Below are 9,542 nucleotides of genomic sequence, written 5' to 3'. Positions count from 1 at the left end.
CTGCCAGGCATCCTGTGGCATCCTGCTCAAGGAGAACGAGTCAGGGGAGTGGACGGAGGAGGGTGGGCTGCAGTCTTCACGGGGTCTCTTCAGGCTGCCTGGTCCCCTCACTGAAGGTCTTGGCTCCTGCCACAGGCCCTGCCCACACACTTCTTCTGTCAGTGCAAATGAAGGAGACGAAAGCAGACCTCGGAGTCTATGAGATTGTCAGGCAATGGAGGGGCTCACTTTCTGGTTAGAAAATGGCCACCGTTGCAGGAGGGGTCTGGGTGTTTATAGGTTACACAGAGAGGTGACTTAATCATTGGAGACTTCAACAGAACGTGTCAGTTTGAGCAATCAGGAAAAAGGTTGTAAGCATTTGAAACTTGTTTTTACTGGGAAAGGATGGGGGGTCTCAGTGCTCATCTCTTTCCTCTGGAGGTCATTGTATTCAAAAGGATCAATGTTTATCCAGGGACTGTCATTTTGGGATTGACATGTGCTTCCTTCCCAGGGATTGTCTTGTCACTGGGAAAGGATTTACTGGGAAGGATCAATGTTTTGCCTTCTTCCTCCCTCCCTCCTCCTGGGTCACACTGTATTGGGGTTATCATTTTCCATATCCTTCACCTTCCAGATTTCTAAAGCTGCTGCCTCCTGTCACTTCTATGGGTTTAGTGAAGGTCAGGGCCCCAGGGTTCCTAGCCTCTGTGTACTCTGTCCCTCATCTTTTCTCCCCTGCCTGTACCTTGGTGAATGGCCCCTATGGTAGCTCTGCAGATCATCCAGACAATGCCATCTTTTCCCTCCTGGGAGACTGACAGTGCATGACAGGCTGCAGTTATCCTGTGACTGAGAGGTACAGAATCGAGAGCAATGAGCACAGAGCGGGAGACCTTGAGGACCTGGCAGGTGCGGAGTGCTTCTCTGTACAGGCCCTTCCCACACCTTATTTTATCCTTCTCCAAAGAAACCTGTGGGTCAGTTTCAGTCTTCTGAGAAGCAGAGACCAAGATGGGGTTAGATGTGCACAAAATAGGTCAGGAAACCCCAAGGAAGGAGGAGTGTGCAGGGGGAGAGCTTCACACTACAGAGCAGCCAGGAGATGGGGAAGAAGGGCTTGGGTAGGGAGAGCTGTAGCTCAAGGATCTCAGGCAGGCTTGACCTTTGAAGGGGTGCCATGCTCACAAAAATGGGCCACCATGCTTAGACATTGGCTGGGAGAGCTTGGGGAACAGATGCCCACAGGGCAGCTCCTGGGGCTGCCAATTGGCCACGATCCCTACATCCCTACACCAGGTTCTCTTCAATGCGCTCTGAGCAGTGCATCTTGGTGGCTGCCACAGTCTGTGAGGTCATCCCTGATTCATAGCTAGGCAGTTGACAGTGGCACCTGCTTGGGGCCATGCTTCTCCGGAATGGGTCAGCTGTTAGGACTCACACTCACTTTCTCTCCTCTAGTTACCGGAAGCTTGCCCTTAAGAACCACCCTTTGAAATCAAGTGACCCTGCAGCTAAAGAGACCTTCAAGCAAATAGCAGAGGCCTATGATGTGCTGAGTGACCGTGAGTGACCATGAGGCTGCTCCAGGAGATTTCTGTCATCCCCTCCTTTAAGATCGTCCCTTAAGTCTCTATAGACTATTGAGTTTTCTGAGGGGGTCCTAGAGAATAAGTATCTGTCCTCCCTGCCCAGTATCTAAACAAACTGAGAATATAAAGAATCGCCTGTCTCAGTGGACACAAGCTAAGGTGAGAGATGGGTGTGCAGGGTCACCAGGGCAGGGCAGGAGCAGGGGCACATTCCCCACACCCCACGCCTGGAAGATGGAGCCTTCCCCCAGGAGAGGAGTGGAAGGAAATGCTGGCTGCCAAGGGGAAGAAGGCCAAGGCTGAGCAGGGTGCCACTTCCCCTTCCCAGACTGGCTGAGGAGCGAGTCTCCATCACCTCAAGGACAGCAGGAGCATGAAGGGGCAGAGAGAGAGGCCAGGAGTCTTCCTTCAGAAGTCTCTGTCTTAGGGAAGCCAGAAGCGTGGGGCAAGTGTGATTCATAGCCCCAGCACAGGGCAGTGCTCTGTGGCTTCCCTGGGAGATTGTCCTGGAGACTCTGCTTATGCAGGCTGCACAGGAGGGCTAGGAGGCCACCAGGGTTTCTCCAGGGCTGGGTTTTCAGGACGCTGATAGCCTCGAAAGCTAGCATCTGGAGGCTTTAGAATTCTCAGATTCAAAAATTTCAGGATTCTAGGATTGTAATGACTCCCAGAAAAACAGTAGCTGTGAGGACTGAGTTAGGCCGACCCCAGGTCTGTAGCCTGACCCAATCCCTACCCGACCCCCACCCCACCCCTGGAAATCTATTTTTTTCATCTCTCTTCTGGGCTGTCGGGATCCCTAGGCCCACTCAAGAATGAAAGTCACCTCCAACTTCTAGGATCTCATATCCAGAAACTCTGGGATGAGCCGCAAGCCCCTTGGAAAAGGTTGTTTTGTCCCATCTCCTTTCCCAGGTCCTCCTTCCCTCTCTCCCCTCTAAGCTCTTAGCCCCCAAGGCTGTACCCCTCCTCAAGGTCCTCCTGCCCACAGCTGTGAAGAGAGCCATCTATGACAAGTTCGGAGAAGAAGGTCTGAAGGGCGGGATTCCCCTGGAGTTTGGATCCCAGGCCCCATGGACAACTGGCTACGTCTTCCACGGCAACCCTGCTAAGGTGTTCCATGAGTTCTTCGGGGGAGACAACCCCTTCAGTGGTAAGAGATCCTCCCCGTCTCCTTGCCTCACTGGGAAAGGACATGGCTAAAAAAGACGCTTTTCTCTAAGTAGTTTTGTTTTGCTTTTTCACCTTAAGAAATACATATAGAGTATGTTTTTTTTTTAAAGGGTAAAAGAATTTATTGAAAAAGAAATAAATTCCAGACCTACATTTCCTTTCCAGAAGCGGTCTTCTGGAAGTTTTCTATGCCTTGATGAGCACATTTTTTTGTTAGCCCTTTATTTTCTTAAGGAATCAGACTACATTATACACACATTTTTAAACTTAAGATATCTTGGAGATTATACAACAATACATTGTGCTACCTGTAGATCTACTTTATTTATTTTTTTCCTCCCTTGTAGCACTGGGTATTGAACCCAAGGCAGTAAACACATTACGCTAATGCTATATCCCCAGCCTTTTTAAAAAAATTTTTATTTTATTTTATTTTAAATACTTATTTATTTATTAGTTGTAGCTGGACCAATACCTTTATTTATTTATTTTTATGTGGTGCCCAGGATCAAGCCCAGGGCCTCTTACGTGCCAGGCGAGCGCTCTACCACTGAGCCACAACCCCAGCCCTAAAATTTTTATTTTGAGACAGGGTTTTGCTGAGTTACCCAGGCTGGCCTGAAATTTGCAATCCTCCTTCCTCAATCTCTTGAGTAGCTGGGATTATAGATGTGGACCACCATGCCTGGCTACTTTATTTCTTTTAATGACCACATAAGACTCCATTGTACAGATGTGTATTGGTCAGAAATCGGTTTCAGGCTTATGCACACTTGTAATCCCAGCAGCTCTGGTGGCTGAGGCAGGTGGATCGCGAGTTCAAAGTCAGCCTCAGCAACTTAGTGAGGTCCTAAGCAACTTAGGCAGACCCTGTATCAATATAAGAAATAAAAACAAAAGGGTTGGGGATGAGGCTCAGTGGTAAAGCACCTCTGGGTTCAATCCCTGGTGCCAAAAAAAAAAAAAAAGGAGCAAAGAGAGTTTGCAGGGCCAGTGCTTACTTGTAAGGGAAAGTTGGCCTCTGGGTTTGGGGCTTCCTTAGGCAGTGTGACCAGGGACTATACTGCCACAGAGCTCCATTCCAGGGTTCTTGTGTCTGTTCTCCCTGTAGAGTTGAGGGGCTGGGTTTGCTGTGGCCTTGCTCTTGATATCTACTACCTGCTACAAAGTAGGTATTGGGTAAACAAACAAATTTAGTATTGCAAGAGGGAACTAGGTAGTTCACAGGCCTCTTTTTTTTTTAAAGAAATATTTATTTATATGTGGTGCTGAGGATCAAACCCAGTGCCTCACACATGCTAGGCAAGCTCTCTCTACTGCTAAACTACAACCCCAACCCCTAGTTCACAGGCTTTGATGAACCATCACATCTTACAGGGACACAGTGTGAAGCCACTGTACCCACTGCCTAAGGTCACTGCATCGTTTTAACTTGTGAAGTTCATTCCATGGCATTAACGACGAGAGACAGGGTGCATCACAGTGACTCCTGTCTATAGTTGATGAAGGGCTTTCACATGAACAATATAGCATAGGGGTTAGAATTTTTTTCCTGTAGTCAACTTGTCCTGTGGCGCGGGTCAACTTCTCCTAGTTGTGGGAGTGTGAGAATTTTTTGTGGCCTTTCCAGCCCAGTGAAATAAAATTGAAGGGCTGGAGGCGTAACTAGGTGGTAGAGCACTTGCCTGGTGTGCATGGGGCCGTGGGTTTGATCCCCAGCAATGCAAAAATAATAAATAATAAGCAAATAAATAAGCCAAATAAAAATGAAAAATGCTGAACACAGTGCCCGATGCAGGGTAAGCTCTCAGCAAGTTTCAGGTCTTTATCATCTTAATGGTGGAAAGCAGATCAGGCATTACTACCCCATCCCGCAGACAGAACTGAAGGTTTGCACAGCACCTCAGGGGCTGGGCTGGGCTGGGGCTCCCTCTCTGCACTCAGGTGGAAGAGCACAGGCAGGGAGCATCAGGGGAGGCTATGGCTGTAGAGCTGGGCAGTGAAGCTGAAGAAATAGGACTTTGGGGTATGCTGGTGGCCTCTCAGATTTGCCAGGGACTAGCATTTTCCTCCTTAATATCAGCTGATAACTTCATAGAAACTTGAGTCTGGGATCTCTAGTGGTCTTGGGCTGGACAACAAGGGGAAGTAGAACCTGGGGAGGAGTAGGGAGGACTCAGCTCTGAGCCTCTGGAAAAACAGGAGTCTTTTCTGGCACTACCAGAATCTGCCACTAGAGGAGGTGCCTCACATCTTGAGATAGCCTGGGTTGGTAACTCCCAAGTTGTAGGGAGGTAGGTGGGGTGGAGGGCAGTCCAAAGTGGGAGTGGGGCCACTCCTGGATCTGACAAGGAATGATATTCACTGGTCTGCAGTGGAGGACAGAGTCTTGATCTGACCAGTCTGAGAGGTGGGAATGGAGTGCTGGTGTCACACTTGGGTCACTAAGAGATTAGAGGAAATACAGGGGATAGGGAGTGTGTGTGTGTTTATGTGTGTGTGAGTGTGTGTGTGTATGTGTGTTTGTGTGTGTGAGAGAGAGAGAGTGAGAGAGAGAGAGAGAAATGTGTGTGAAGGTGAGAATCAGAGTCTTTGGACCCAGTTTTTCTTACTCATCTCCCTATATCCTATAGAATTTTTTGATGCAGATGGAAGTGAAGTGGATTTAAATTTTGGGGGGCTCCGAGGCCGAGGGGTCAAGAAGCAGGATCCCCCCATTGAACGGGACCTCTATTTGTCCTTGGAGGACTTATTCTTTGGCTGCACTAAAAAAATTAAGATCTCCCGAAGAGTGAGTACTTGGTTTGCTCCTTCTGGGAGTCACTATCTGTCCCTCTACACCCCACCCCCGCCCCTGTCACTTTCTTCCTTATTCTAACTACAGAACTCAGGAATGGTTTCTGATGGAATCTTAGATTGAGAGACCTAGGATCTTAGAATTCTAGGATCTGAAATTTGGGACAACTGAGGGGACTAGCCTGTTTCTTTTCCTAGAGCAGAAGTCTCCCCTGCATCCCTTTACTGGGGTAGGACCCCTTCCTCTCAGTTCAGCCCCTCGCTGTGGGAAGTGAGAGGAGTCTCCTGTGAACTGCACTCTCTGGCATTACTTAAACATGCCCCCAGGATTTCATGAGGGGTGTGCCTCATAAGTAAGAGGGAGCCATGTGGGCATAGAGGGTTGGCTGGGACAGTCCCCAAGGTCACTGGTTAAAGAAGACCCTTGTGAGTCCCAGAGTTCAGTCCTTGGTTTGACTCTGTCGTATGTGCCAGTTTCTGCCAGGTGCCCTCACCTTTGCCCAGCAGAGGACATGCCTTCCACAGATGGCACCCCTGTGGGCAAGTGCTTGGGGATGGATGGACAACATATGGGGAATGCATTGGGTCAGGGTCAAATCTGCTGACTTTCGTGTCCTTTTTTCCTTTGGGATTAAGAGAACTGCCAGAGGCTAAGGTTTAGGATGTCTGGGATTTGGAGAGAGGAACTGAGTACATTTTCATTGTGCATTTTTTAGTGGCCAGGGATGGAATTGTGAGTTCGATCAACTCATGGCTTCTCTGACCCCAGCTCTAGTACAAGTCATGCCCTGCCACCCTAGAATCACAAGTTTTTAGCTCCAATGGCAATGAATGGGTGTGTGAATGGCTCAGGGCAGGTCCTCCCCACCCTAGGGGTCTGAGCCTGAGTACAAATTCTGCAGAGCATCTTTCATGTGTGCAGAGGGGGCTCATGGGATCTGAGTGCGCCCCCTCCCACCATCTCCCTGCAGGTACTAAATGAGGATGGGTACTCCTCTACCATCAAGGACAAGATCTTGACGATCGACGTGAAGTGTGGCTGGAGGCAGGGCACACGCATCACCTTTGAGAAGGAAGGGGACCAGGTAAGAGGGAGGGAGGCTGACTAGCATCAGTCGCCAGGCTCAGATGGTGAGAAGACGAAGGGGAAAGAGAAAATGATTTTGGTCTGGTAGGGAGTCCTGGTTGGATGACCTCTAATGTCCTTTCCCAGGGACACAGCCTCACAATGCCTTTGTGAGTGGGCAGCTTAGGGGTTATCCCCATTTTACAGAATGGGAAACTGAGGTCCAGAGAGGGAAGGAACTTATCCAGGGCAAGAACACAAGAGCTGAACCCAGTCTTACCCTCAGTACTCTGATTTTCTTCAATGCTTTTCTATATAAAGCCCAAGTATAGGAGCTCCTCAGAACCACTTACAAGTAATAGTTTTAAATCAAAGACTTATGTTCATCAAAATATAAAATTAAATGTCCTAGGCATGCTGAGTCCTAAAGTGCTGAGAAGAGGCAGAGCAACGGAATATTCAGAGCCAAGAGAGATTAGCTCCTCTGCCTGCACTTCTTGCTCCTTTCTCACCTATAATACTTCTTCCAAAAAGGACCCTCCAAGTTGGGCACAGTGGCATGTGCCTGTAACTCCAGCTACTTGGGAGGCTGAGGCAGGAGGATCTCTTGAGCCAAGGAGCTTGAGGTCAGCCTGGGCAACATAACAAGATCTCACTTCAAAAAACAAACAAAAGAAAAAATAGCCTTCAGGGCCCACCCCCAATGTTCCCCTTCTAGACAGCCTTCCCTGGTCACCCCACATGAGTCAGTACCTCCTAGGAGCCCTTGCCTCTGGCCTCCCTTTATCCTGACCTCAAAATAGCTGAAGACTCACTGTGTGTTTATCTCAACATCCAACTGGGAGCTCCCTAGGTGGAAAGGGCTGGTTTGATTCCTTAGTCCCCTGTGCCCAGAAGAGACCTCAGCAGCTTTTTGGTGACTTGGTGAAACTTGGATGAGGGGTGTCACTTCTGAGTTACTCACAGAACAAAGATGTGCAGGCATTGCCTGACCCAGCTCAGTGTTCCCACTGCCATCTGAGGAAGTCCCTCTCCCCTCCTGCTGAGTGCATCCATGTTGAGTGTGCTCAACTGAGATATGATTCAGGGAGACTTGTCTGGGTAAGCTTCCAGAGCAGGGTCTCTGTGCACTTCCAAAAATCCTGATCTGATCTCCCCACTGTACAGATAGAAGACATGGAGACAAGTAGAGGTGGGAACTTGGCCAAGTCACACAGGCAAATTAGTCCTTGACACCCCTTGACCTCTCCTGCCCAGGGCCCCAACATCATCCCAGCCGACATCATCTTCATCGTGAAGGAGAAGCTCCACTCTCGCTTCCGCAGGGAGAACGACAACCTCCTCTTTGTGTATCCCATCCCTCTGGGCAAGGTGAGTGGACACCAGCCTGGACTTGGCCCCCTCACCCGGTCACTAAGTCCTGGGAGTTCCACACCCGCCCCCACATGGCTCTCCACTTCCTCTCCCTATTGGTCTCCATTGTGCGGTTCTGGGCAGTGCCGGGTCTGTGCACAGGCCTGCCGTCCCCCTGCCTGCTGTCACCCGGCCTTCCCCCGGGCACTTTCCACATGCTGCCTCTCCGCTCTCTTGCTTCTCCTGGGCCCCCTCTGCCTGAAATGCCGCCTGCCCACTTCATCTACAAAGGCCCTTGTCAACTGCTGCCACCATGCGGAGCCATCCTCCACTCCAGAATGGCAAGGGGCCCCTCCTAGGTGCCCACAGACTCCTTTATTTCCATCTCTATCATATCCTTACATTAGATCACTTCGACTGACCTGCTGGACTGTGCACTCTGGAGGGTAGGTCGTGGCCTGGGGCATCACCTGATAGCTCTCGAACAGTCTTTGTCTCCCTAGTGCTGAGCTCAAGGTTTGGCACCAGATAGGCTCATCAAGTGCCTTCTAAGTAGGATGGCCCCAGTGACCCTCCCCACTCCTATCTTTTGGCCCTGACCCCCCCAGGCCCTCACCTGCTGCACTGTGGAGGTGAAGACTCTAGATGACCGTCTACTCAACATCCCCATCAATGACATTGTCCAGTGAGTCCACCTGCCTTGGGCCCTGATAGGCAAGAGAGGGCTGGCCTGGGACTTAGAGGGTAGAGTCAGAAAGTCCGCTCAGTACAGTTGTGCAAGCTGTACCCAGCACAAGGGTCCCTTGCCGAGAGGGTGAGAGAAGATGGAGGACAGCCCACACTCTGGCCAAGCTGTGGACTGCACTTACCTGGCAAAAGGAACGGCTCTTCTAATTTCCATGAAGCCACGGAAAGACTAGAGGCCCCTGTGTTGGGCAATTGCTGTTGTCTTCAGCCCTTCCAAACTTCGCACTAGAGTTCTGAGAAAGGCCTCTGCCTGGGAGTTTTGCTCAGCTGCCTGGCACCCCCCACCCCTTTCCCTGCACTGTCGCCCATGCTTAAAACAAGACTCCTGGGGCCCTCCAGCAGAGACCTAGTGTGAACAGGTCTTCCAGGCAGTGCACCCTTTGGGACAAGCCAGCCTCCTCTCCCACCCAGTCTTGCTGCTGAGAGCCACCCTGTGGTGGAAACTGGGGTGCTGGCCCATTCCTGTGGCTATGTGAGCCTGGGGTGGGGTGGGCCAGTCAGGGGCTGCTCCAGGGTGCCCCCTCAGCTCCCTTCTTTCTTCCCTCAGTCCCAAGTACTTCAAGAAGGTGCCAGAGGAGGGGATGCCTTTGCCCGAGGACCCCACCAAGAAGGGGGACCTCTTCATCTTCTTTGACATCCAGTTCCCCACCCGCCTCACACCTCAAAAGAAGCAGATGCTGCGTCAGGCACTGCTGACCTGACGTGGGGGGCTGGAGTGGTGGAGGAGAGGGCTCCGGGCCTGACCCGCCGGCCCCACAGTGCAGGGCTGAGGAGAGGGAGGAGGGCTGGGAAGCTAAGCTGACATAATAAAGATTTATTATCCTCCATTTTCA

At 50.7% G+C, this 9,542-nt stretch overlaps 1 protein-coding gene across 1 annotated transcript in view; it reads left to right on the top strand.

Annotated features, from left to right (window-relative positions):
- Window positions 1–9,542, top strand: part of Dnajb13 (DnaJ heat shock protein family (Hsp40) member B13) — a 12,515-nt gene extending 2,973 nt beyond the window's left edge. The window contains exons 2-8 of the mRNA XM_015477435.2: window positions 1,444–1,547; window positions 2,566–2,727; window positions 5,381–5,538; window positions 6,515–6,628; window positions 7,867–7,980; window positions 8,571–8,647; window positions 9,257–9,542. Coding sequence (XP_015332921.1) covers window positions 1,444–1,547; window positions 2,566–2,727; window positions 5,381–5,538; window positions 6,515–6,628; window positions 7,867–7,980; window positions 8,571–8,647; window positions 9,257–9,410 — 883 coding nt within the window. The 3' untranslated portion in view covers window positions 9,411–9,542. The remainder of the gene's footprint in view (window positions 1–1,443; window positions 1,548–2,565; window positions 2,728–5,380; window positions 5,539–6,514; window positions 6,629–7,866; window positions 7,981–8,570; window positions 8,648–9,256) is intronic.

The sequence above is a fragment of the Marmota marmota genome, unplaced genomic scaffold (assembly GCF_001458135.2).
Source record: "Marmota marmota marmota unplaced genomic scaffold, marMar, whole genome shotgun sequence".
Classification (NCBI taxonomy): Eukaryota; Metazoa; Chordata; class Mammalia; order Rodentia; family Sciuridae; genus Marmota; species Marmota marmota.
The sequence above is the reverse complement of the archived record's forward strand: the minus strand, read 5'-3'. Positions and strand labels throughout refer to the sequence as shown.